The 27356-nt window shown below is 50.3% G+C and overlaps 1 protein-coding gene across 2 annotated transcripts; it reads right to left on the bottom strand.

Annotated features, from left to right (window-relative positions):
• Positions 1 to 260: 260 nt before the first annotated feature.
• On the bottom strand, positions 261 to 25797 carry CACNA1F (calcium voltage-gated channel subunit alpha1 F). 2 transcript variants are annotated; one of them, XM_054718551.1, is made up of 48 exons: positions 25773 to 25797; positions 24097 to 24346; positions 23639 to 23744; positions 23301 to 23440; positions 22903 to 23045; positions 22651 to 22803; positions 21838 to 22043; positions 21622 to 21725; positions 20649 to 20839; positions 20313 to 20405; positions 20107 to 20200; positions 19909 to 19935; positions 19632 to 19792; positions 18247 to 18472; positions 17159 to 17366; positions 16937 to 17057; positions 16742 to 16823; positions 15798 to 15843; positions 15561 to 15612; positions 14442 to 14589; positions 14131 to 14260; positions 13599 to 13658; positions 13354 to 13460; positions 13185 to 13272; positions 12670 to 12777; positions 12531 to 12583; positions 11290 to 11436; positions 10358 to 10559; positions 10102 to 10260; positions 8354 to 8464; positions 8041 to 8124; positions 7206 to 7226; positions 6869 to 6997; positions 6454 to 6519; positions 6099 to 6190; positions 5540 to 5699; positions 5186 to 5313; positions 4776 to 4872; positions 4484 to 4586; positions 4118 to 4219; positions 3834 to 3964; positions 3453 to 3587; positions 3028 to 3197; positions 2011 to 2118; positions 1767 to 1894; positions 1541 to 1653; positions 763 to 960; positions 261 to 491 (listed from the first exon to the last, which is right to left on the bottom strand). In XM_054718551.1, the coding sequence occupies exons 1-48, from the start codon at positions 25795 to 25797 to the stop codon at positions 261 to 263; spliced, it is 5937 nt and encodes a 1978-aa protein (XP_054574526.1). The 2 variants fall into 2 exon arrangements, with proteins under 2 accessions (XP_054574526.1, XP_054574531.1); XM_054718556.1 differs by having other exon boundaries at positions 20682 to 20839.
• Between the last annotated feature and the right edge of the window lie 1559 nt (positions 25798 to 27356).

Genomic DNA, 27356 nt, shown 5'->3' with positions numbered 1-27356 from the left:
TCCTCCTCCTCCTCCTCCCTCCTTCACTGACGCTGAGTAATCAGACCTGGCTGTCCTGGTTTCCGGAAATACCCATGTGTGGGCAGTGGCTCAGCACTGAACCAGGATGGATGGATGGGTGGATGGATGGATGGGGGCTTCCAGGCAGCCCTAGTCTCCAAGTGCAGAGACATTAAACTCCAAGAGTGTGGTCTATGCCTGTCTCCCTCTGGGGAAGGGAGGGCAGGAGGTTTATTGAGCAGTGGGGTAGGGGTGGGAATTTAGAGGGCATGGACACAGGCCATCTCATCTCCCAGGTCCTCTTCATCGAAGCGAGAGAGGATGGACTCCTCGTCACTATAAAGTGAGCTGGTTCTCTGTGCCAGCAGGTCACTGGCAGCACTGTCCATCTCATCCAGTGTCAGGCGACATGCATCTGCGATCTCCTGCTTGGCCAGGGCCACAAAGCGCGGGTCTCGGGCAAAGAGGTCCAGGCCCTCAGAGATGAGCACCTGGGGCCACAGATAGGATCAGAGTTGACAGAAGGCACAGCATGGAGTTGAAGCAGCATGCACAGAGAGGTCAGCGTGGATAAGTGATGCACCCTTGAGGATATGCAGGGAAGTCAACGGGGGACAGCGGTACACACATCATGCTGAGTAGAAGTCGCAGAGCAAAGGGAAAGCTACATGCACAGCACAGAGACTGGGGACCCTTCTTCCCAAGCTCCCTCCTCCTCTTGTTCTCCCCCATCCCTCTTGCCCATGCCCCTTATGAACTCACAGCCTCCACCAGGCTGTCAGCACTGCCCCTCTTGCCATGACTGGGGACTGAGTGGGTTCCAGGCACTTGCAGACAAGTGAAGGTGCAAAGCGGACCGCTGGATTTGCCGAGGTATCTCTCGCCTGCTGCACCCTCCTCCACCAAGAACAGTGGGGCATACAGGAGCCGACCCCTCTGAGGAGGGGTTGCCCAGGAACCCTGGACCAGAATAAACATCAGAGGGACAGTGATTGATGGGTAGAGTGTGAGGGTATAGGACTCATTTCTGTGCCTACCTCTTACCCCTAAGCACAACTGTAGTCAAACTGAATGTGTGTAAATTACACGTGAGTTTATTTAAGAGCACAGAAGACCTTAGTTTAAATCTCAGCTCTGACACTTACTAGCTGTGTGATCTTGGGTAAGCCTCTCTGGGCCTCAGTTTCCTCATCTGTAAACTGGGGCTAATAACAGTACCCACCTTACAGGTACAGTGAGAATATTTGAGTTCATACAGTATGTGCCCTGTTCTTCAGAAGGTCTTGACATGTAATGTGTCTGATAAATTCAACCTAGGCTGCCCAGCTGGTGTGGCTCAGTGGTTGAGTGTTGACCCATGAACCAGGAGGTCAGGGCACGTGCCCAGGTTGCAGGCTCAGTCCCCAGTAGAGGGTGTGGAGGAGACAGCTGATCAATGTTTCTCATCGATGTTTCTCTTTCTCTCTCCCTTCCTCTCTATCTAAACTAAATAAAAACACATTAACAAATTTTAACCTAGGCTGCCCCCACCTCACCTCACCTGTGCCCTGCTGGGCCCTGAGTTTCGCCCACGATGATAGGTGCCTGGGATGGGTAAATCTTCACAACTTCCCTGGCGCCGCAGACACTGGATGGTGAAGGAGGGCTTCCGACCTGGGGGTGAGGATGGTAGGTGGTACTAGGGGGGGAATGTCAGTGCTTCCCCACCCTTCTGCCCTGCTGGCCCTCGGGGGCCCTATGACCCACGCACACTCTCACACTCTCACCTGCAGGTGTTGGGGGCAGCAGACGGCGGCGTGGTGCGTAGTGGCCATCCACGTATCTCTGGGGTCTGTGAGGTGGCAAAAGGATGGGGCACGAGGGAGTCCTGGCCTGCTCATCTAAGTAGGAGCCCCTGAATGGGAAGGAGGGCAGGCTGGGGGTGAGCTCAGGCCTGGGCATGGGTGATGGGGTGCTATCAGTCCTTCCCCCCCTAACATGGGCTCATCCTACTTGTTGTGGCCAGAATACTGGCCCGGGACTTCCTCTTCCTCATACTGTTTCTCCTGCCCTTCAGTTCCCTTGGGCTGAAAACTTCCTTCTTCCGGAATGGTGAAAATGAGAGCCCCAGAGCTTCTCCTGGGGAAAGTGAGACAAGTTCGGCAGATCAGATCCCCAAATACCGGTATGTGGTCCTGGGCCCCTGGTTCCCTCTCCCTTACAGAAACACTGTGCTTCTAAATTTCTTTTTTAATGGGGGGAAAATAAAATTAACATAACATAAAATTAACCTGTTATTTAAAAGTAAACATGGGCTTTCTTTTAAGAGACATTTTTCTCATTGGAAAGACTCAACATTTAAAAAAAAAATTAAAGTTGGCCTGTTAAAGAGACAACTTCAAATAAGAATTGGGGGTGTGCTGGGGTGTAAAAGCTAGGAGTGACCTTATTTCATCCTTCCACTATCTTTTTTTTAATATATTTTATTGATTTTTTACAGAGAGGAAGGGAGAGGGATAGAGAGTTAGAAACATTGTTGAGAGAGAAACATCGATCAGCTGCCTCCTGCACAACCCCCTACTGGGGATGTGCCCGCAACCAAAGTACATGCCCTTGACCGGAATCGAACCTGGGACCCTTCAGTCCGCAGACTGACGCTCCATCCACTGAGCCAAACCGGCTAGGGCTATTTCATCCTTCCACTGTCTTTATGAAGTAAGGTGCTATTATTATCCCCCTTTTACAGGTGAGGAAATTGAGGACCATGAAAACTAAGTGAGTAGCCCAAGGTCACTTAGCAAATGGCAGATACAGGATTTGAACTTAAACCCATTTAGTCCCACATCATGTGCTTTTTGCATTAAACCTTTGCATTGCCTTTCTCACATGAATCTTATTATCCTTTATTCCCACCTGAGCCCTTGAATCCCTCTCATCTTTCCAAAATTTCCATTAGAAGGCCTTACTCCTATGCCCCCTGAGTTATCCCCATACAGTGGCTAGTCCCTGCCTTCCCTCACAATCTTCCCCCCAGACTCCTGACCATACCTGTGAGCATGGGATCCAGCCTGGGGCACAATGGACTGTCTGGAGTTGGGAGCCCCCATATCATCATCACTGGGCCCAAGGGAGAGTGAATCTGGCAGTTTGTCCCCAGTCGGCAGAGACACAGAAATCAGGGAGCTCTTACGGGATGGGGGCAGGGAGCCCATTGGAGCCTGTGGGAGTCACAAGACAGTGTTGCATCCATGTTATGTCTAAGTCACTTGGTCATATGGTGTGTCTCTAGTGAGCACCCCAGGGACTGGCTGTATCTGGGTCTTGGCCTCCAACAGTGGATGGTAGGTACCAAATAAACACTTGTCTATTGCCACGGTGGGTGGGTGGGCTTCTCCTTAGAGGCAGTGTGGAAGTTACTCAGGGGATTGAGGGATACTTTACAATCCTGGGGGAGTGGAACTTGTGGTCCTCACTTGGTATGTTTCTGGGTCCTTTTCATCTTCCTCCTCCTCTCTACCCTGCCCCTCTTCCTCTTCCTCTTCATCTATGTCACAGGTGAGGGCCTGTCGGATCTCAGGAACCAAGTCCTGTAGGCTCCTCAGACCAGCCTGTGAGGGTGGAAAAATGGGGAAGTGGGATAGCTCAGGGTCTAAACTCCCCTTTCATTAAGCCTGCTTCCCATGCAGGAGTGTGGGGTGGGGGAAGGAGTCCCCTCAACCACCTCTGACCCTCTGTGGGTCCTAGGACCTCAGTTTCCAAATCTGTGACATGGGCTCCATGAAATCAAGAGGGCAGTTAACCTCTGCCACAGTGCTCCCACATGACCCCACCCACCCAGGCTCCACTCTGAAGACCTGAAGGACATAGAAGGTGCTTGGGGGGGCCTCAGTCCCTAGTAGCCCCTTTTCTTTCCTTCGCCGGAATTTGCGGAAATAGTCCTGGATCAGAAATGTAGCATAGAATTTGCCCACGGTGACCTCTTCCTCTGGGGGCAAGGGAGAGGAGGCAAGGTCACATAGGGGTCCTCTGTGCCTCCCACCCTGCCCACAGCATAAATTCCCCCTCCCCCAGCCAGTACTGGTGAGCAATCATCTGACATTCAGAGGCTGGATCAAGAATTGGGGTGAGGATAGCTCACCGTCAGCAGGGGGGATGACTTCATCTAGCAGCTTCTGCTTCATCCGCTTCCAGATCTTTTTGATGACAATCCGAAGCTCCTGATTGGCTTGCTCCAGGTTCCCTGCTCCAGGAGAGGATGGGGGAGGGGGGCGGGCATGAGCCAATAGGAAGAATCCTTCACAGCCACTCCCTCACTGTTGGAGGGGCTTCACAAGCTTCCACTGCAGTCATGCATCACCGCCCCTATTGGACAGGTGGGGAAATGGGCCTGGAGAAAACAGTCACCTATTTTGAGGTTCAGAACTAAGAGTGGGACCCAGCACTCAGTTTGCTCCCTGCAACCTCCCCAGGGATCTTCCACTCCTGTCCCCCACCCCCCACACACCTTCTGTCTTGATCTTCAGGGATGTCCGAACCAGGGCAAACAGCGTGGCATTGAATGTCACTGTCCCATCTGAGTTGAGGGGCATGTTCATCGCCACAAGTCTCTGCACACCAGGGACACAAAACCCACTTTGGGCAAATGCCTGAGATGCAGGCCTGAATGTCCAGGGACAGAAACCTTTGAAGATGCAACCAAACACCCCCTCCTCACCCAAGGCAAAGTTTCTGCCCACCCCTGCCAAATGGTGGACAGCTCTCTCAGAGGCAAGGCGGGGGTGGGCAGGTGCACAGACCTTGCAGGCCACTCGGTGTGGGCACAGCTTCCCAAATCCCAGTGGTGGCTGGATTCGTCTCAGCAGGGCAACCACATCCAGGTGCTTGATGCGGCCCCTTGGGCAGGTGGGGGTGGGTGGGAGGCACCACTGGATTGGAGATACCCCCTCTAATCCTTTCTCAAGGACCCACCAGCTCATCACTACCTCTCCCCAACAACACCCCAGGGTCTGCCAGGGCAGAATTGAAGGGCAGTCATTGTGGGGGGGCGGGTGAGGGTGGGGGGCAGAAGACAGGGTCAGGGGACCCTGGGGCATCTACTGACCGGGTAACGGGAGGAGTAGGTTAGAGGTTCTGGGGCTGGGAGAGTGTGGGGCAGTGCACTGTCCCCTGGGATACCAGGTATGGGGTTAGAGGTTAGAGGGCATACTTGGCCCCAGGATCATATTCAGACCAGATCCTCTTGAATTCATCCAGGTGATGGGGGCCCAGGATGGACCAATCTCTGGTTAAGTAATCAAAGTTGTCCATTATCACAGCCACAAAGAGATTTATAATCTGTGGACCAGTGAGCGGGGCGGTTAGGTTAAGGGCAGAGTAGGAAGTAGGGGGTTGGTGGGAGGCTGAGGTAAGATTATATGGTCGCTGGGTTACAAATTCCTGAACCAGGCCAGCCCTTTCACCTACTCTGAAGATCTGGGCTCCCCACCTCATTTGACATCCCCAGACCCTTCAGGGCCAGCCCCTATGGCAGTGATGGTGGTTATGAGGAAAAGGTACTCACCAGGAAGGCACAGAGCATGAAGAAGCTAATAAAATAGGCGATGGCAAAATTGCTACCACAGGTAAACTCCTCGCCAGGGCCGAAGTCAGACTCAGGGTCACATCGATTCCCGGGAAGGGTGGCAAGCATTATCTCCTGCCATGCCTCACCAGTGGCACACCTGGGGATCACATGGGGGTGTCATCCTAGAGGGAAGGCTATGAAGTCATGGCAAATGGTATTATGGGGACTGGAAAGGTTAGGGGATGACCCACTTCCTGCCAGGGGCTACATCTGGCACAAATAGCATTTCTGCATTTAAAAAGCTGACATGCCATGTTTATGATGGTCATATTCACATTTTACAGATAGGACACTGAGGCCAAAGAAGGGGATACATCTTACAGCCAGAAAAAGGATGGCTGAGGCTAGAATATTCTCAAATACTCAGGTCACAGCCAGGAAAGGTCCCAGGCAACATGGAACCCCATGCTGCCCTGTTATTTCCACAGCTCAGACAGTCTGGGACCCAAAAGGGTATGCTGGGGACTGATGTGGCAGAGAGAGGAGTAGATGTCACCTGAACAGAAGCAGTACAGCCTGTGGAAAAGTCTGAAAGTTGTTGTTTCGGTTGATCTGTGTGCCATCCTGAAGGGCCACCTTGCCGAACATCTGTGAGCACACAGGGGCTGTGTCAGAGGGGTGAACCCATGCCCCCATAGGCTGCCACCCATTTCACAACTCCTAATACCCAAAGGGTCCTTACAACCCTGACAAGCAGGCACCGCTGATTCCATTTCACAGACATGTGGACTGTCTCAGGGTCATCCAGTGTGTCTGTCTTTCCACCCACAAATCCCAATTTCAGGCTCTTCCTAACCAACCTCCCTCAGCAGAGAAGTGCCTGAGGGATGTTCCCTAGGATCCCCACTCACCTGCATTCCAATGACTGCATAAATGAAGAATATCATTGCGATGAGAAGAGCAACATAGGGCAAGGCCTATGGGGTGGAGAGGAAGATAGATACTCAGGTCCAGGCAGAGAACTATAATCCGTAGAATGCACTGCTCCCTCAAGCCTGGACCTGATGAGAGATGTGGTCCATCCCCCAAGTGCCCATGTGATGACTACCAGTATATCCCAAATGTGGACACAGTATTAAATACAATAGACTAAAGTCAGTGAAGCCAAGACATGCTGGGAATTGAGAGCCTAGAAAAGAGAGAAAACTGAAAATGGTAAGTTGCAGGTGGGTGTGGCACCCTAGGAGATATAGTTCTGAGGGTGGTAAAACAGCAGGCTGAGAGGTAAGGTGGGGGTAAGGGGTGATCAAAGGGATGGGGGGTTACCTGGAAGGACTTGATGAATGTCCAGAGCAGTGTGCGGATCCCTTCACCCTTACTGAGAAGCTTGACCAGTCGCATGACTCGGAAGAGGCGAAAGAAGGTGATGGAAATGCGGGAACTGTCCTCAGAGCTCTGGGGTTGGGGGTATGGTGGGTATGCTCAGCCCACATTTCCCCCAGCCACCTCCCTGCTTCAATCTTTGGCCCTCCCAGCCCCTAAATCTGTCAGAATTCAGGTCCCAGGGTGGTCAGGGAGCATTTATAAGGTCTCTTAAGGTAAAAAGGAAGAGAGGGTGGGTGGGGGGAAAAACAGAGAGTCCCTGTTGATGATAGGGGGCTACCTCGCCAAGATGGCCACCATTCTGGAGGGAGATATGGTCAAGACAGAGGAGATAAAGGAGATGATGTGATCACAGGTCCAAGTGAACAAGGGGAGAAATGATTGAACAGTTATAGGGGATAATGGATGGTACAATCATTATGCAAGGTCCAATGGGGAAGGTTATATGGTAGTGGATCAAGATGGTTGTGGGAAAAGTTGGTAATGGGGGTGAAGGAGAGGAGAGGGTACAGGAGATTATGGAGGAGAGATATTGGAGCCAATGGAGGAAATGATGGAGCCAGTTGTTTTATGGAGATGATGGATATGAGAGAACCCATGGGGAGACCCATTGGAGAAGCCAAGCCAGTGATGGAGGTATGGAAGCAGCAGCATTGTCAATAGATGTCACAGTACCATACAATACCGAATGGAGGAGATTATGGAGCCAACCATGCAGTCAGCGGTAATGACAGAGACGTGAAAGACCCAGCGTTGGAGAGTCAGTGGAGGGAATGGAGTCAATGAAGAAACCAGAAGAGATGATGGAGCCAATGGAGGTGGATGTAGAAACAATGAAGGAAATAATAGAAATAACAAAGTCATGTTAGGTGATGGTGGGTCCAGACTCCAGAGGATGGGCTGCAAATGGAATGAGGGAGATGGTGGAGGGGGATTTTGGCTGAATCCAACAGGGACTCAGAAGGGATAGAGCTAGAATGAGGAGCACTGAGTCTCCATGAGTGGGGTGGATGGGAGTGTATCATCTCCTCTACCCATTTGAAAGAAAGCCCTGGGGTTGAGGTGAGGAAAGATTAGCAGGGGGAGAGTGGGTTAGTGGAGAGGCCAGTACTCACGTTGACTTCAGTGACAGCAATGTCCACTACGCTGCCCACCACAATAAGAGCATCAAATGTGTTCCAGGCGTCGGCAAAGTAATGCTGGAGGCAGGAGGAAAGCAGAACCCTGTCTTCTCATATCTAGGAAGCTAGGGTAGGGGGCCAGTACGGTGGGGAAATTGGGGAGACAGAGCCCAGCTTAGACCACACGATGGCCCTGCATCTGGATCCCTCTCATTCCCTAGTCTCATGACTCCCTGGTTGCTGACCTCCTGAGAGCACTGCAATGAGCTCCACCCCAAGGAATTCACCCACTGCAGGTGGGGCACACCTTAGGTTTGAAGGCGATGATTTTGAGCACCATCTCAACAGTAAAGAGGCCAGTGAAGACCATGTTGAGGATGTCCATGGCATAGTTGAAGGGAGCAGTCTGCTCATAGTGCTGGAGGAGAAAATCAGGTGTGAGGACAGCACCTGAAGCAGAGAATCCCCCACCCCTAGGAGTTCTCTGGCTAGGAGTGAGGGGAGTCTGAGGATGTGGTATAGCACAATGGGTTGGCCTAACCCCTCACATTATCTCCCTCCATTATGGATATTGGGGGAGACCAACTCTTTCTTTTACTTGTCAACTACAGTTGACATTCAATATTTTTAAATTAGTTTCAGGTGTATAATATAGTGGTTAGACATTTATATAATTTACAAAGTGATCACCTCAGTAAGTCTAGTACCCACCTGGAACCATGCATAGTTATTACAATATTATTGACTGTATTCTCTATGGTGTACTTTATAGCCCTGTGACTATTTTATAACTATCAATTTGTACTTCTTAATCCTTTCACCTATCCCCCTGACTCCCCTCCCATCTGGCAACTGTCAGTTTGTTCTCAGTATTTATGAGTCTGTTTCTGTTTTGTTTGTTCATTAGATCCTACATATAAGTGAAATCATATGGAATTTGTATTTCTTTGTCTTATTTCACTTAGCATAATACCCTGTAGGTTCATCTGTGTTGCAGCAAATGGTAAGATTTCATTTCTTTGCAGCTAGTTCTGACTGACATAGAAACATAAGTCTGCTTCTGGTTGGGTAGCTTCTGTGAAAAATATTTTTGCCTTTTTTTTTTGAGAGAGAGAATGGAAGAGAGAGGGAAAGACAGAGAAATATTTATGTGAGAGAAACACATTGGTTGCCTCCTGCATGGACCCTGGTCAGGGCCCGGGCCCGGGAGGAGCCTACAACTGAGGTACATGCCCTTGACTGGAATCACACCTGGGCCCCTTCTGTCCACAGACTGACGCTCTATCCACTGAGCAAAACCAGCTAGGGTTATTTTTGCTTTCTAATAAAAGGCTCAAATAAGGAGCGTCCCCTGGTGCAACCTTCTCTCCCTTTTTCTGCCCTGAATGTAGTGTTGATGCCTGGAGCTGTGGCAGACATTTTGTGACTATGAAGCAACAATCATGAGAATGAAAACCAATTCACTAAAAAGAGCAGAGCAGCACGGCTCAGTGGTTGAGCATCGACCTATGAACCAGGAGGTTGCGGTTAGATTCCCAGTCAGGGCACATGCCTGAGTTGCAGGCTGGATCCCCAGTGTGGGGCTTGTGGGAGGCAGCCGATCAATTATTCTCTTTCGTGATTGATGTTCCTATCTCTCTCTCCCTCTCCCTTCCTCTCTGAAGTCAATAAAAACATATTAAGAAAAATAGTGGAGTAAGAAGACAGAGCCTGGGTCTTTTATGAGCAATGAGCAAACAGCCTACCTCTACATTTCTTGTTATGTACATTTTTTCACATTTTAGAATCTCTGAAATTGGGGTGTGTTTTATAATCAATGGCAACTTACAATTGCTATCTGCCATTTCTTTTTCACATTCTTCGATTTCTGAAATCAGGATGCAACTTATAATTATTAGCCTTAGATGTGAAGAGATGTGGCAAATATCTTTATAGCTTAAATCTCTGTCAGTTGGGGGTTTTGTTACTTGCAGCCTAAAGCATGCCTAATGGTTCCCAAGGGATTGTGTAGACAGGATAGGGTATCTGGCAGGGGTCAGGGTGGGGAGCTCAGACCTGCATGGCTAGAGCAACCGTGTTGAGCAGGATGAGCAGAAACATGAGGTACTCAAAGGCAGCAGAGTTCACAGTGGCCCACACACGATACTGATGCGGGTTCTTGGGGATGTAGCGGCGGAGTGGCTGGGCCTTGAGGGCGTACTCCACACACTGGCGCTGCATATGGGTGCAGGGCATGAGTGAGCAGTGAGGTCCCAAGGCAAAGAGATGTATATGGGGGGTTGATGGTCATGTATCAGGGGTCAGAGGTCACCTGGTTCTTGTCCAGCTCACAGTTTTGGTATTCCTGCTCCCCTTGGGCACGGAAGGTGATGATGACGAAGCCCACAAAGATGTTCATCATGAAGAATGCGATGATGATGATATAGACAATAAAGAACACTGAAATCTCCACATGGTAATTATAGATGGGTCCCTGGTCCTCTGCATGTGCATCAATGGCCTTATATAGCAGCCTGTGGAGCCAGTGGAGGCAGGTGAGGTGATATCCCAGTCCCCTCAGACCTTCCCCCAGACCACTTATCATAGACACCTCGGAATCTCCTGCTTGGTACCCCAAAGACCCCTAGATCCCTTGACCTAATCACCTGGGACCTCCATACATACTCCAAGAGACATCCACTAGGCCCTGAAAGACTCCCAAATCCCTTAAGCTCCCACAGACACCCCAAATCCCCTTCTCCATCCACCTGTAATCCCCATGCAGTTACCCAGAACTCCCCCACCAATCCCCAAATATTGCTAAATACCATCAACTTGAATTCCCTTCTCCACTCCCTAGTGATCTCCAACTACTACCCTGAAGACTTGCACAACTCTCTGGAAACCCTTGAATCCCCCATTCCATCTCCTCTGAGACCCCCAACCAGTCTCTCCAGGCATCTACCTGGTCCCCCCTAAATCCTACCCAGTCCTCTCTAGACTTCTACCTTATCCCTCAGAGATCTCTACCCAATTCCTGGATACCCCAACCACCTGGGTCCCCAAAGCACCCCAGCCAGCTACTGGGAGACACCCCCACCCAGTCTTATTATATGCCCACCAGTCCCCAGAAAACCCTATCCAGTTTCGAGACTTTGATCACACTTCAAGATACCCTCCCACCCATCCTTCAGTAGATTCCAAGCCAGTCCCCTAGATGCTCCTTCCCTGTCCCTTGCTCATCCCCGGGGCCCTTCTCCTCACGCAGGCCAGCCTTCGAAGGTGGAGACAGTGAACAGAGCCATCATGGCTGAAAGGACATTGTCAAAGTTGAAATCGCTGTTGACCCAGAGCCTCTCCCGGACCAGGGGCCGTGACACATCTCCATCAGGATAGACCAGGAAGGAGCCCCTGTAGATGTTGTAGACAGTCTGAGTGGGTGAGGAGGGGTGGAGAGCTGTGGAAAGGGGACTGAGGTTTCCAGCATGGAGGCAGCAGGGCGTCATGGTGGAGCTGGATAGCCTGGGTTCAAATCCTGCCCCTCCATTTACTGGCTGGGTGACCTTGGGCATTTAACCTCTCTGTGCTTCAGTTTTCCCTATCCATGAAATAAAAATAAGAATAATGTATTTACTTTCTTGTCACATGTATAATTAAGTCAATAATGAGAATAGTGTGTGGCACATAGTTGGCACCACATACAGGGTGGAGCAAAAGTAGGTTTAGAGTTGTGAGTGCATGAGATACAGAGTTTATTCTTGTAGTATTATTTGTATTACAACTGTAAACCTACTTTTACCAATCCCTGTATGTTAGCTCTCATCACCGTTATCATCATTATCATTACCACCCAGAAAAAGGTAATACAAATAATAGTCAACCTGTTCAGCACTAAGTTTATGCCAGGCATGGTGCTAGGCTTTATACCTAGTAACTTTACATTGTAGTACACTCCATGTAATAACTCATTTACTCCTCACAAAAAATCGGTGAGAGTCACATTTTTAAAAAATCCCCATTCTTCAGTTAAAGAAAATGGGATTCAGCAAGGTTAAGAAATGTAAGAAATTACAAGGTTAAGGAAAGTCTCATGGGATGATTTGAACCAGGAATTTTTGATTTCAAAGTCCATGCTTCTAACCTCTACCCTCTACAGGATGGAAGTTGAGTATTGAGTGGTGCATGGGTGTCATGGTGTTTGGGGATGGCTGGGAAGTCCATAATAAAATATAGGTAATTCTGGGAGGTGGAGAGGGGTTTGGGGAGGTACTGAGGAGCCTCTTAGAGTTTGGTGAGATCTGAGGGCCTTTGCAGTTCTTGGGAGAATTCTGGTGGTGTATCTTGGAGGCTTGGGGAGTTCTGGGAGCCTTGATAAAATCTGCAGGGTCTCTGAAATTCTTGGGAGGAAACTCTAAGGGTTTCAGGGGCCTTGGTGAGCTCTAGGGGCCTCTGTGGCTTTTGGGAAGGGTCCTGGGCCCAGTGAGGGCAGGGTCTTGGCTACTTACTTGCATTCTTTGGGGGTGTGTTTGGCCTCATCAGTGCAACTGTAGAATTTCCCCTGTAGGGAAGATATTTGTCAAGCAGGTGCACCCTTCAACCCCACCTTGACTCATGCCTGGGCCTCCCTCTAGTGTTTCTTCTCACCTTGAAGAGCTGCACACCGATGCAAGCAAACATGAATTGCAGAAGTGTGGTTACGATCATGATATTCCCGATGGTCCGGATGGCCACGAAGACACACTGCACCACGTGCTGCAGGTACCCACAAATATGACTAATGGACAGTGCAGGCCAGAGCAGCCATGGGGCGGGGATTCTGGGCATGGATGGAGCTCAGGGACTTGGGTCAGGGACATGTTATTGTGAGTCAAGGATGTGTGGTCAGGAACACGTGGTTAAGGGACAGTGATGTGGGCCAGGGATGTGTGGGCACCAACCAGGAATAAGTGTTTACCAGACAGGATATGTGGCCACATGCCAGGGACTCAGATCAGAAAAATGTGGTCATTGGTTAAGGAATATGGGTCTGGCCACATGGCCAATGGTCAGGCATGAGTAGTTACATGTGGTCATGCATCATGCAAACGGTCAATCTGATAAGTGACTTTGGCCCCTGGGGCAAGGCTTGGTTCCTGTGGACTTGGGTGGGGTGGGGTTACCTTGAGTCCCTTGGCCCGGTTGATGGCTCTAAGGGGCCGAAGTACTCGGAGTACTCGCAGAATCTTTACTACCGAGATTGCGCTGGAGCTGCGGAGGGGGCAGTCCTCAGGCCCTGGCTCAGGCCTTGCCTCAGCTCTGGAGGAATGGGGTGGGTGAAGGGTCACTTACTGGATGCCAAAAGAGATGAGGGACACACTGACCACCAGCAGATCCAACAAATTGAACCAACTGCGGCAGAAGGAGCCTTGGTGCAAGAAGGCCCCAAACACCGTCATCTGGGGTGGGGGATAGAGGTCATCAGGTTAGACCCCAGATTTGGGAATAGAAGGGGTAGAAGGGGATGGAAACAGGAGAGGTGGGTTGTGGGGGTGGGTTGGGGCAACTGGGTGTATGATTGGGGACCCATTAGTTACCTTTAGTAGAATCTCCACAGTGAAAATGGAGGTGAAGGCATAATCAAAGTACCCCAGAATCTGGGGGATGAGAAAGAGGGAAAGTCACTGAATCATGGCTGTGGGATATCCTAGGTGTGTGTGTGTGTGTGTGTGTGTGTGTGTGTGTGCGCGCGCGTGCGCACACGCACTTGTACCTCTCTATGTAAGCATTGCTATCTCTCCCTCCTCCCCTCTCTTTCTTATGATCATTAAGAACTTCTCTACAAGGCAAAAGGCTTGGCCATCAGAAAGACTAGGGTTCAAATTTGGGCTTCTCTACCTCTACCCAGCTACATGGGTGTCCTTGGCCTGTTCAACCTCTTTGAGCACAGCTTCTTCTTCAGCTGTATACTGATCTCCTCCCTGGAGCTTCCATAGTGCGCTACACACATAGTAAGGCTGCCATTCTTGCCCTTCTCTTTCTGCCCTTATAGGGGTCTTCTCCCTGTCTGCACACTGGCCTGGATAGTGCCCAGTAGGACATTCCTGGGAGTGCCCCCCAAAGGCTCACGTGGTTGCGGAAGGAGTGGACTCGGATGGGGTCTTCAGCGGCCAAGGACACACTGCTGAGGATGATGAATACCAGAATAAGATTGGTGAAGACATGATGGTGGATGAGGGTGTGGCAAGCCTTCCTCATTCTGGTGAATGGGGAATGGGCTGTGGTCAGAACCCAGAGTTGATTGGGAGAGCCCAAGGGATGCAGCTCAGGCCTGTTGTATCAGGCTGTGTACACTGCCCCACTGAGCCTTGGCTGCCCCCTGGCCCTCCGACTGCCCCAGTCCCTCCTGCCACACTATCGCTCTCTACCCCAGCACTCACGGGTTGGTTTGGCTGAGGCAGAAGAAGGCGCTGCCCTCAGGGATGGGCATCACCTTCTCCTTGGGAACAACTTCCTGTAGGAGTTCCACACGTCCTGCACCCTCTTCTTCCTCCTCCTCTTCTTCCTCCTCCTCCTCTTCCTCCATGCCTGGCATCACAAGATCAGAAGAGAGGAAATTAATTGAGAAAATGTATGTAAAGCACCTAGAACAGTGCTTGTCACATGGTAAATTCTCATTTTTTTTTTGCTAGAATGTCAGCTCCTCAGAGAAGGGATTTTAGTTTGTTTTGTTTACTGTTGTGTCCCCAGCACTTAGAACAGTGTCTGGGACACAGTAAGAGCTCAGTAAATGTGTGTTGAATGAACACTGCCATCCTTGCAGTCATATACATGCTATCCTATATAACAAAGCCTAATATGCAAATTGTCCCCTGAACCGGGACCTTGACCGCTCGCTATGACATGTGCTGACCACCAGGGGGTGGCTTGGAACATGGTGGGTGCCAGTGATGTGGCGCTGGCAGCAGGTGGCAGTGGAGGCACTGCTGGCCCCGATGGGCCCCGATAAAAGCGGTACCGAAGCAGGATGGTGGAGTAGGTGAGTGGGCAGTGCTAGGCCAAGGTGGGTGTTAACAGGGCCTGATCACCCTGCTGATTACCCTGTAGATGGCAACCAGCAGTGGTGGCAGGGGGTGGGGCCGCTGCCCAGCTCCCAGGCACTGAGGGAGCTGGGCAAGGCCTGATGCCTCAGGCAGAAGGGGGCATGTGGGAGCCCAGGGGCCCAGGTGCTGCCCAGGGCCTAGAGGTCAGCTGGGACCTGCCCTTCCAGGCAGACACTCATGCTTTAATCTCTGGCCACATCCATGCACGAATTTTGTGCACCAGGCCTCTAGTTATAAAATAAAGGCTCTGAGAAGTTCATCAGTAAAACAAAACATCTGTTAATCTTCTTTAATCTCAATGTCCCAAATGTTGATGGCCAAAAACCATGCCCATTATTTTCAAGATGATCTTGGAAAAGGCTGCTCCCTAAACAGGAGGGTCTCAGGGGTCAAGAGCTCTGCCTGGGTGCTGTCCCTAGGTTCCCACACCTCCTCCACCTGGCTCTGGTCACTTGCCTGCTCCTTCATTCTTTGCACCCTCCTCTTTCTCATTCTCCCCACCAGGCACCTGGAGATAGTAAGATAGGGGTCATCAGTGGTGGGGGAGACATCAGGAAATGGACATAGGGAGGCACAGAAGGGATGCAGTAATGAAGGATTGAAGAGGCAGAGGTTGGTGGTTAAAAACACAAACACATAGATAGGCGTTGATGGTAGTATGAGGTGTAGACAGTGCCCAGGTTTCTAACTCACTAACGCTCCATTCTCCTGTGGGTGTTTCCCTTCAGTGCTCTTCTCCCTGTGTGAGAAAATGGGGGTGTGTGTGATTGCTAAGGATTGCAGCAGACGGGTGAGGATGCGGGGGGAACATTGCAGTCAGAACAGACCTTTCTTAGACCCCACAGAACTTGCCTCCTTCCGCCCTCATCCCCACAGTCTGTTCTTCCCACAGTAGCCAGAAGGATCCTGTTAAATCCTAAGTCTGGCACATCGCTCCTCTGCTCACACCCCTCCCATGGTTCCCACTCAGAGCAAAAACCAAAGTCTTCACTGTGGCCCAGAACACCCTAAATCTGGCCTTGCTATTTCCCCATTTGAGCTCACCTCCTACCACTCTCTCCTTTGCTCACTGGTCTCCTTGGTGTTTTTTTGTTGTTTTTTTTTGAATGTGCTAAGACTATCATCACCTCAGGACCTTTGATTTGCTGTCCCTTGCCTTGAACATTCTTCCCCCAGATATTTGAATGGCTCACTCCCTCGGTTTTTTCAATTCTCTGTTCAACTGTCACCTCCATATAGAGACCTTCCTTGACTACTCTAACCAAAATAGCAATCTTTATTTCTATCTATTCTTTTATTTCACTTTCTTTTTCTTTGTTACATATTAACATATATTTAAAGTATATTATATATTCATTTTTAATGTATTTTTCTTGCTTCCCCAACTCAAATGTCAGCTCCTTGAAGAAGAGGATTCTGTTTACCTTGACCCTGGTATTTCCTCAGTATCTAGAACAGGACCTGGCACAAAGTAGGTGCTCAATAAATGCGTGTTGAATGAATGAGAACTGGCAGGTTGGATGTGGGGATGGGGATTGCCAGAGTGACTGAGGCATTTGTGAGTTGTGGGATGTGTGTGTGGATTCCCAGGCAGGGATCCAGGGGGAGAATGTGGTAGGGCTGGAGCCAGACATCACCTGCCCTTGTTCTTGGCAGTGCCTGTATCTCCGCTGGCTAGGTTGTCCACAGCAATGGCAAGAAACACATTCAACAGGATGTCTGGGGTGAGCTCAGGCTACAAAGGATGGAGAAGCAGCCTGCTTGTGGACCACCCAGACCCCTCTATCCACCCCACCTGCCACCATCCAGCCCCCCCAAGGTTTTGAGGATACAGTTGCCGCAGATGAAGAGAATGATGAAATAGATGCACACCAGCATCCCTGGGAAGAAGGGGCCACCGTAAGCCATGATACCATCATACATGACCACGTTCCAGTCCTCACCTGTCAGGATCTGGGGGGGGGGGGTGCGGGAATTCACCATGAATCTCTTGGGACCTTCCCTGCACCCTAGGGTGCCCCTGACCCACCCATCCCATCATCTCCGGGCCCCACCTGAAAGACAGTGAGGAGGGCCTGGGGGAAGGTGTCGAAGGTGCTTCGCTTGGTGTGTGTCTGGTCAAAGTTGAACTTGCCCCCAAACAGCTGCATGCCAAGTAGGGAGAAGATGATGATAAAGAGGAAGAGGAGAAGCAGCAAGGATGCAATGGATTTCATTGAATTGAGCAGGGATGCCACCAAATTGCTTAGAGATGCCCAGTGCCTGCAGCAGAGATGGAGGGGGCAGGGTTGACATGTCCAGTTGTGAGTCAGGAATTCCAGCTTGAGGTTCATTGGGGCGGGCTGGGTTAAAATGGCCTTTGGTATCAGGGTCAGAAGTGATTTTGGAGCTGGGGTGAGGCAAGGATAAGAAGTGAGGGGAAGGTTGAGATTGGGGTTAAGCGTTAGGGGAATAATGGGAGATGAGGTTAGGATGGAGGGTAAATGGAAAATGATGGAACTAGAATTGGGTTTCAGGTTGGGACCAGGACTAGGGTTGGAGTTTGAAATTGCATACTGGGGTCAATGTTGAGGTTAGGGATTGGGGAGTATTTGGAGTTGTAGATGACTGAGTTGGGGATAAGATTGGGGCTGGGAATAGGGTTGTGGTTGGAGATTAACTGATGGTTAGGAGCTAGGAATGGGGGTGTTGTGGTTAGTGATGGGGATGAGGCTGTGAGTTAGGAACGATGTTGGAGATGGGGTTGGATTGGATGTTGGGGTTGTAAATGGGCTTATGGATGATGAGTGGTTGGGGGTTGTGCTAGAGATGGTGTTGTAGTTGAGGGTTGGGATGGGGTTTGGGTTGGACATGAGTGTGTAGTTGAGCTCAGAGGCAGGGTTGAGGTTGAGGAAGAAGATGGAAATGGAGTAGACACTCTTCCCACAGAATTTGAATCTCCACGAAGGCAGGAACTTGTGTCTGCTTTGATTCCTGGTATTTCCCTAAGGCCTGGAATGGTGCCTGGTACACAGCAGGCACTCAATGGATATTTGCAAATTAGATGGTGAAATATATATATATTATCATTGGGACTGGGGTGGGGGCTGTTGGGGCTGTGTTTATGGCTTCAGTCCCCTCTTCCCCCGCCCCACACACATACCTGGTGACTTTAAAGATCCTGAGGAGGCGCACACATCGGAGCACTGAGATGCCCAGGGACTGCATGGCGCCCACTTCCACCAGTGTGGTCTCCAGGATGCCCCCACAGACCACAAAGCAGTCAAAACGGTTGAAGAAGGAGGAAACGTAGGCAGAGGGGCCCAGACCATACAACTTGAGAAGCATCTCCACCGTGAACAGACAGAGCAACACTTTGTTGGCATACTCTGTGGGGAAAGGGGGAGGGCTGGCCAGTTTCCATGGTGACATGTGAGGAGGTAGGGCCATGGGATGATCCTGGGTAGCTGCTATCAGGCCAGGCACAGGCTGGGGGTGGGATTAAGGTTAGGAATTGGGATGAATTTGTAGGTCAGAGTGGATGAGGGGCTTAGAGTTGGGGTGAAGGGCAGAGTTGGGGTGGGGCATCAATCAGCCTCTATGAGTCCAGAAAAGCTCCAATTCAAGGGTAGAGTTAGAGTCTGGGTTTTAGTTAGGACTGGGGCTGGTTTGAAGTTTGGGGTTAGAAGAGTGCTCAGTATTAAGGTTGGGGTTGAGATGAAAATGAATTCTTGTAAAAGCTATCACTTATAACGTGTTAGCTTTATGTGGGCCAGGCAATGTGCTAAGCACTTTTCACTTTAATTTAATCCTCCTACCCACCCCATAAAGTGAATACTATAACTATCTCATTTTGTAGATGGGGAAATTGAAGCACAGAGGGGTTAACTTGTCCAGTGTGGTGTTAAGAGCCTGGACTCTGCCCTAGCCGGTTGCTCAGTGGTTAGAGCGTTGGCCTGAAGACTGAAGGGTCCCAGGTTCAATTCCGGCCAAGGGCACATGCCTGTTGCAGGCTCAATCCCCAGTAGGGGGTGTGCAGTGTGCAGGAGGCAGCCAATCAATGATTCTCATCATTGATGTTTCTATCTCTCTCTCCCTCTCCCTTCCTCTCTGAAATCAATAATAATAATAAAAAAGATGATGAACAAGAATAGATCCAGAGACAAATGGTAGGGGACGGGGCGGGGGGGGGGGTTAGAGAGCAACCAAAGGACTTGTATGCATGGATATTAGCATAACCAATGGACACAGATGCTGGGGTGGTGGGGGGGGGGTGGGAATGGCTTGTGGGGGAGTGTCAATTGGGATAAAAGAAGACATATGTAAGACTTTAGACAATAATAATAATAATAATAATAATAATAATAATAATAATGAGCTACAGAAGTGTAGGCTACAAGTGGGATGGAACAGGCTAAGATTTCTGCATTTACTTGTGGGGAAGGCAGTGTTTGGGGGTCTGAGACACCTGAGGGATCCTGAATTGGAGCTTCTGGGATGAAGGGAATTGGAGGCTGGGGGAGAGGGCCGGCAGGCTGGGAGGCACACCCTGGGTCTGAGTGAGCCACACGGGCTGCCCGTGGTGCTCTGAAGCGATGGTGAGCGTGTTGAGGAAGACAAGCAGCAGCACAGCCCAGTAGCAGGCGTTGGACTTCACAGCTCGCCGGCAGCATGCCCGGAGACCCTGGTTGGCTCGACGGAGGCGGCGGCTGGGCAGAAAGGAGAACCCATTGGCTGAGATCACCTACCTCAGCCTGCCCTGTGGGACTCAGGTGAGGATCACAGAGTCATGGGGTCCAGGAGTCACATAACTTCCTCAACTTACCAGACCCTGGTTGTCATGATCTTGTTTCTGCAAAAGAGGTTGATGGGAGGTGAGTGTCATAAAGGGCTGAGGGGCAGTCAGTGGCTAGGATCAGAAGGCAGGGGCTGAGGTCAAGGTTGGAAACTAAAGTAAGCACTGGGGTCAGGGTCTGGACTGAGTTCTGGGCTGGGTCAGGGGTCAAGGGGTTGGGGCCCTCACAGGCAGCGTGTACAACTGGCCAGAGCCCCCTCCTCCTCTTCCTCATCGCCTGGAGTCTCTGCCATGGAACCAGTGTCACTGGCTGGCAGGCTGGCTATGGGCAGGGTGGGAACAGAGGTCAGCACATAAAGACCCCAAGTTTCCATCCTTGGCTTTCTCCTCCATCTACCCATCCTGCCCCCTCCCCAACCAGGATGGACGCCCACCATGGCTGCTGGTGGAGTGTGTGGAGCGGGTGGAGTGACTGAACCAGCGCAGATGTCCACGTCTCCTATTGGTCAGCTCTGCCAGTTGTGGTCCTGCAGGGGTAGGGAGGACAGTTGAGGACCATGGCCTGAGGCAGGGTAAGGGCTGTGTGTGGGGGAGGTGGGTTATTTGGAATTTGTTCTGGGTGCAGTTGGGAGGTGGATCTGAATCTGGATCTAGGTTCTGTTTCCTAGGTCACATATGAGGGCTGGGCCTAGAGTTGTTGCAGGTGAGATCTGGGCCTCAGGAGGGCAGCCCACATGGAGCAGGGAATGGGCCAGATTGGGGTTGCCTACGGTGGCCAGCCCTGCCCTCTTCGGCCACAGAACCAAAGTTGCCATCAGCTGAGGGGTCTTCCATGTCCAGCTCCTCTGCCTGCATGATCCAGTCCAGGTAGCCCCGCAGGTCCTCCTCCAACTGCTGCTTCTCCCGCAGCTTCTGGAAGTCCCCTCGTGCTTTTGCCTTCTCCCTCTCCTTGGAGAATTCCCTGAGGGTGGAGGATAGAGGGTGAGGTGGAGGAACCACCTTGGCCCCCTCGCCTTCCCCATTCCAGCCACACTGGCATCCTTGCTGTTCTTTGAATATGCCAAGCACATTCGTGCTTTGCAGCCTTTGCACAGAGTGTTCCCTTTGCTTGGGACACTTTCCTCAGAGCCACATGAGTCATTCCCTCATCGCTTTCACATTTTTACTCAGTAATACCTTCTCAAGGAGGCCTGTCCTGACTGTCCCTATTTATAACTGCAAGATAGCCCATTCCTATTTTTTTTTTTGGCCTTGCAAACATGTCTTCATTATCCACAATAATACATACTTTAAAAAAGGCATGAGACCAATTAATGTACCTTCAAGTGCAATTTTTGCAAATGTGACAAATCCAAACTGTACTGTAGATTTGATCAAAATTGATAGGCAAGTGTTTTTCCCTATTCTTCCAAATTGGCCAGAAGCCTTCCTATTCCTATTTTTAGTCTTCTTTTCTTTTCATAGGACATATTCCATATAAAACACTACATATATGTTATTTATTGTATGTGTTGCTATAGTCTATCTTCCCCCTAACTCCCAAATGAATTATTTGGAAAGGCAGGGATTTTCGTCTCTTGTTCCATTCCTCAAATGGTGCTTTGCATTTTAGATGCTCAGTATTGACTGAATGAATGGTGGGGTATTTCAGATGGGTTTTGAAGGTTGCCTAGGAGTTTACCAGGAAGAAAAAAAGAGACAGAGTCTGAGGGGCAGGATGAGGGGAGTGTCTAGGCTCCTCACCCACTCAGGACGCCAAGTACAAGGTTGAGGACGAAGAAGGACCCAAAGATGACGAGACTCACGAAATACACCCAGGGCAGCTCATACCCCATGGCATCCTGCATCTGGGGAGAGAGAGGACATGCATCCCTCAGGGCATGCAGACATTCCTGCCTCTGAGCTCACGGAGAAAAGGCAGGCACAGCCTCTGAACTGTGTGCCCTCCTTCCACCTCACCCAGTAGAGCACATCCGTCCATCCTTCCATGGTGACACACTGGAAGACCGTCAGCATGGCGAAGAAGAAGTTGTCGAAGTTAGTGATGCCTCCGTTGGGCCCTGCCCAGCGCCCGCGGCACTCGGTCTGGTTCAGCGTGCACACACGCCCAGAGCCTCCGGAGCCTGAAGACGCACAGGGCGACGGGTCCTCCTCCGCTTCCATCTCTGCTGGGACACAGGGTCTGGGCTCTGGGCTCTGAACCACACCCACCCGCACTCTCTGCCACCCTGTATCTCCGCCCACCTAGGAAGTTCAACTCAGGGTCCTAGATTTTTCTAAATCAAGGACAACCCTTAGATCCTGACACTGCCAGGTCAGGATTCTGAACCGCTGGGAAGCTGAGTCCCAACCACAGGGATCTGGGGAGTGGGACTGTAAATCTTGGGGTAGAATTTTATAAATAAAAGTGAGGTAATCAATCTGGGGGCGGAGTCTTGTGAATTTTGGAGGGTTTCTTAAAAGAAGGGTGGAGGCAAGGCTTGGGTTGGGGTCCGGATGAAGGGCCTGAATATCTGAGACTAGTTGTGCAGGATGGAGTCTTGAGTGGCTAGAGGATGGAGTCTTGTGATAGGGCAGAGCTATTAGCAAGTGGGCGATTGTAGTCTGAGATTGAGGGCGGAGTCTCGCATGTATGGGTAAGGCTTGTCTATCGCGGTTGGAGCCTGAGTCTGGGGGCGGAGTCTTGTGAATTAGGGTTTCCTTGAGAACGGGGTCTGGCCTAGGAGGCAGTGGAGGGACGCGTCCTGTCCCTGGAGGGGCAGGCTGGCTGACCAGATCCCAGGAAGTAGCACGTTTTGTGCATGCGTCCGAGGAACAGCTCGAGTCCGATGATGGCATAAATAATGATGACGAAGAGCACGAGCAGAGCGATGTGCAGCAGCGGCACCAGCGCCTTCATGATGGAATTGAGCACTATGTGCAGGCCTGCGGGAAGCGAGGGCTGGGTGAAGTAGGGGCGGGGTCCGTTCAGTCCTCCTCCCGCTCCCCTTCCCTACCTTCAACCCCGGGAGGCGTTACACTCACTCGGGACCCCAGACACGAGCCTCAGTGGCCTCAACACCCGAAATGCCCGCAACGCCTTCACATCGAAGCCCCCCGGCTTCCCTCCAGTATGCGGAGCATCTCCAGGCCGTCCGGGGCCCTGCTCCAGCAGCACGCTGAACAACCTGATGGGTGAGCAAGGTATGAGGCGAGGGCGGGTGTCAGGCTTTGGCACCCCTTCCCATCCCTCTCCTCTCCGGAGAAAAGCACAAGTCTCTGTAATCGGAAATGCAAATGGGCTTAAATTATTCCTGATTCTGGCTGCCAAATGGGAGCAACTTAAAGTAGTTGCTTCCCTGAGCCCTGAATTCGGGGAGGGGGGGGCGGGGTTTGGGATGGAAAGTTGAACTAGGGTGGGGGTGTGCCCCGCAGACGCGCACCCAACCACAACGATGATGAAGTCCAGTAGGTTCCAGCCATTGCGGATGTAGGCGCTGGGATGGAGCACCAGCCCATAGGCCACGATCTTGAGCACCGTCTCCACAGTGAAAATCACCAGAAATACGTACTCCACCTGCTCCTGAGGATGGAGCCGGAGATCCGGGAGTTATTTGGGTTGGGGGTTGATGGGGGCAGGGGAAAAGGGCGTAGCCAGGACGGAGGGCTGGGCAGAGGTGAGTGATATGGATCAGAGAGGGGAGGGCCTGGCTGGAAGGCTTGAGGTGTAGTTCTACTGGGGCTGTATCTGACAGGGCGGGCATGGTGAAGCAAAACTCACTAGGTTGTGGTTGGCAGTGTTGGAGTCGTCTTCTGGGAAGGGAATGTAGACCCCCAGGGCCACGCAGTTGGCAAAGATGGTCAGCAGGATGAGGATGTCAAATGGCCTCAGGTGGACACAGTCAAGGACCCAGGCAAAGCAGCCTTAGAACCCCAACATTCCCTTGGGATCCTCCCCACCCAATGCTCACCCTTGACCCCAAGGTGACCAGCCCTCACATTCCCAGCCCCTACCCTGACCAAGGCCTTGACTCTGATTCCCCTGGATAGCCATCTGAAACTCTTGCTGTGGTTTAGTCCTTGACTCTTGACTCCCTGGTAAATGACCTTCACTTTTCTCAAATTCCCCCTGAAGCCAGTGCTTGACCCTTGAGCCGTGCTAATCCTGACCCAAATCCTTCACTCTTGGAACTCTAGTGACCTCACCCCCTGAAGCCTGCCCCTGGACTTCCAGGATGCTTCCATTCCACGATGCTGATGCAGGACTGCCGCAGAGGGTTGGCCAGGGTGAGGCAGAAGAGCGCCCGGGGTGACCGCTGAATGCTGGCCACTGCCACCGTCTTGTGCTTACTGTGCTGAGTCCTTCGCTTAGGGGTCCCCAGGCCTGATGCCCCACTGATTTCACCTCCTGATTCTGGGGGCCCAGGGCACAGCCCCCATTCAGGACCAGGGCCTGCCCCATTGGCTGGACTGGGCTCTGGGGTGATGTCTGTGTGGAGAAATCAAGTCAGGAGTGACAGGATATTGGGGGCAATCATAGCTGCCACCTACCTGATTCCATCCCTCTGTCTGAGGGAAGGAAAAAAAAATGTAAAATTAGGAAAAGTTAGGGGTACCTGAGTTAAGGATTGGGGTGGTAAGAGTTGGTTTTGGAATTGATTGGGGATAGAGGGGGAGTTTATAGAGGAGTGAAGGTGAGGTTACGTTTCCAAGTGAAGTAGGGTTTGGTGTTAGACTTGGGGTAGAGTTTAAATTGCCATGGGGTACCATTAAGTTTATAGCTGGAGGCAGATTTAGGGTAAATTCAAGTGGTGGATGTTTGAGTTGGGTTTAAATACAGGTGGGAGCGGAGTGTGCTTGAGTTATGATTTAGGGTTAGGACTGGGTATTTGAGTGAGCTGGGATTAGAATTAGGATCAAGGTTGGAGCTGAAGTTAAGGATGGGATCTGAGTTTTGCATTGGGGTTTTCAGCTAAGGTCATTCCCAATCCCCATGGCCTTGTTTCAGCCTCTGAGGGGCAGTAGATTGACCTGGTTAAGAGCCCCAGCTTTGGAGGAAAGAAGCTGAGTTTCAATCCTGACTTTGCCACCTGATAGCAGCATGTGGCCTTGAGCAACTTACATAACCCCTCTGAGACTCAATTTCCTTATCTGTATAATGGGATGATAGTAAGAGAACCTACATTATAGGGTTGTTGTGAGGATTAAATTAGTTCAACATTTAGAAGATTGTCTGGCACATAATATTGTTCCCATTTTTCAGGTGAGGAAATTGATGCAAAAAGAGGGGTTAAGTGATTTGATGAAGTGGTTGAATTGGGAGTCAAATCCAGGTAGACTCTGACAGCAAGCTCTCACAACTTACTACCATCATTGTGTGTATTCTCTATTTCTATTTTTCCCCTTAAAAATGGATCTGCGCTCTTTCTGGAAAGCCAGAGAACCACTTGCTAACAGTATTGACATCCAGGGGCTGGGGTTGAGGTTAGGTGACTTTAGAGCTTGTGGTAAGGTCTGTATCTGTGTTGGGGTTTGGACTCGAACAGGGATTTGATCTCTGGTTGGTATGGTTTGTGTTAGGGTTAACCCTGGGGCTGGCCGTGGAGTTGAAGATGGGTGGGCACTAGGATAGGGGTCAAAGCCAGGATTGGGGTTGGGTTTCAGCTGGTAACTATGGCTGTGGATGGGGAAGGGAGGTCGTAGAGAGCAGTGTCTGGGTCACGCTGAGCTTCATGGCTTAGTTGGAGGTAAGGCTGTGTTTAGGGTTGGCTGGGATGGGAACGGGATGATTCTGGTCACCTGGTGATTCACCAGGGGTGGGGTCCTGGTGGGCAGTGGGTGAGTCAGAGGGGCCAGGGGTAGAGCAGAGCCTAGGGTTGCTCAAAGGGTCTGCAGGGGTGGAAGGCTGCTCTCACCTTTCCCGCCTTCAGATGCCGACATCCTCCTTTCAAGGTTGAAGAGCCATCTGCAAACAGCCCCCCTCTCTTCCCCCAGCTTTGGAGAGATTAAGGTCACTGGGCGGGGCCATAACAGGGTTGGATTGGAGGGTGAGCAGGGTCGAAGATGGGACATTTGTGGGCCAGAGCCTGGTAACAGAAAAGGCACTGACTAAAAAAATATTTAAAAAACATTTTTATTGATTTCAGAGAAGAAGGGAGAGGGAGAGAGAGATAGAAACATCAGTGATGAGAGAGAATCATTGATTGGCTGCCTCCTGCGGGCCCCACACGGGGGATGGAGCTGGCAACCCAGGCATGTGCCCTGACCAAGAATTGAACCTTGACCTCCAGGTTCATAGGTCGATGCTCAACCACTGAGCCATGCTAGTCGGGCTAAAAAAATATTTTTACAAAATATAGACCAGCACCAGTCAGAAATTAAAATAAGAAAAATGATATTTTTTCCAGCAGTATCTGAAATTTCAAGTGCATAGGAATAGATCTAACATAATATATGTGTGAGATCTCCATGCAAAAAAAATTATCAAATATTATCAAGTGATTAAAGGGGACCAAAATAAATGGACATACTAGTATATATTAAATTAACTAATTGAAATAGTAAAAACTGGGAAGATGTCAATTCTTTTCAAAATGATCTAGAGATTTAATGCAGTCCCAAACAAAGTCTCAAAAGTTTTTCCATGGAATTTGACAAGATGGCTCTAAAATGTATATCGGTATAGAAAGGACCTGGAAAAGCCAAAATCCTTTGAAAAAGTACAAGATGCCATATAATATATCAAGGCTTGTTATAGAGCTGCAGTAATTAAAAATAGAATAAAGTTCCAAACCTGAGTCCTACATATATGTACTCATGCTTTATGACATACATGGCACTACTGAGCAATGAAGACAGAGTTGTTGCTTTTTTTTTTTTTTTTTGCAAAGCAAACATCTTTTATTGAAGTACAGATCAGATGTGCCAGGACTGCATTAGGGTGATCTTTTTAATGAATGGTGGTTATATAGATGTTTACTGCATAATCAGTCGTTGGATTGTATACACATAACATATTAAAGCATTTATTAAATGCATGGTTACTTCATAACTACAATGTACATACTCTTTTCTTATTTTATTATGTGTCAAGTACATAGTACAACGTGCTTTACATGAATTAATTTTGTTTTAATCATAGGAAGCAGGTACAATAGTCTCCCGCTTATCTATCAAGTCCCCCAGTGGATGCCTGAAAGAGCCATAGTACTGAACCCTGGATATACTATGTTTCCCCTCTCTGCTATGTATACATAACTTTTCTCTTAAAGGAAGCACTTTATGGTTCTCTTTGGCATATCTGGATTGCCAGCATCACCACTCTTGCACTTTGGGGCCATTCTTAAGTAAAATAAGGGTTCCTTGAACAGAAGCACTGCAATATTGTCACAGTGTTTCTGATCATGAGAAGGCTACTGAGTGACTAATTGGCAGGTAGCATATACAGCGACAAAGGGATGATTCACGTTGGGGGACGGGGTGGGGGGTGGGGTGGGGGG

The sequence above is a fragment of the Eptesicus fuscus genome, chromosome 1, assembly GCF_027574615.1.
Source record: "Eptesicus fuscus isolate TK198812 chromosome 1, DD_ASM_mEF_20220401, whole genome shotgun sequence".
Taxonomy (NCBI): domain Eukaryota; kingdom Metazoa; phylum Chordata; class Mammalia; order Chiroptera; family Vespertilionidae; genus Eptesicus; species Eptesicus fuscus.
The sequence above is the reverse complement of the archived record's forward strand: the minus strand, read 5'-3'. Positions and strand labels throughout refer to the sequence as shown.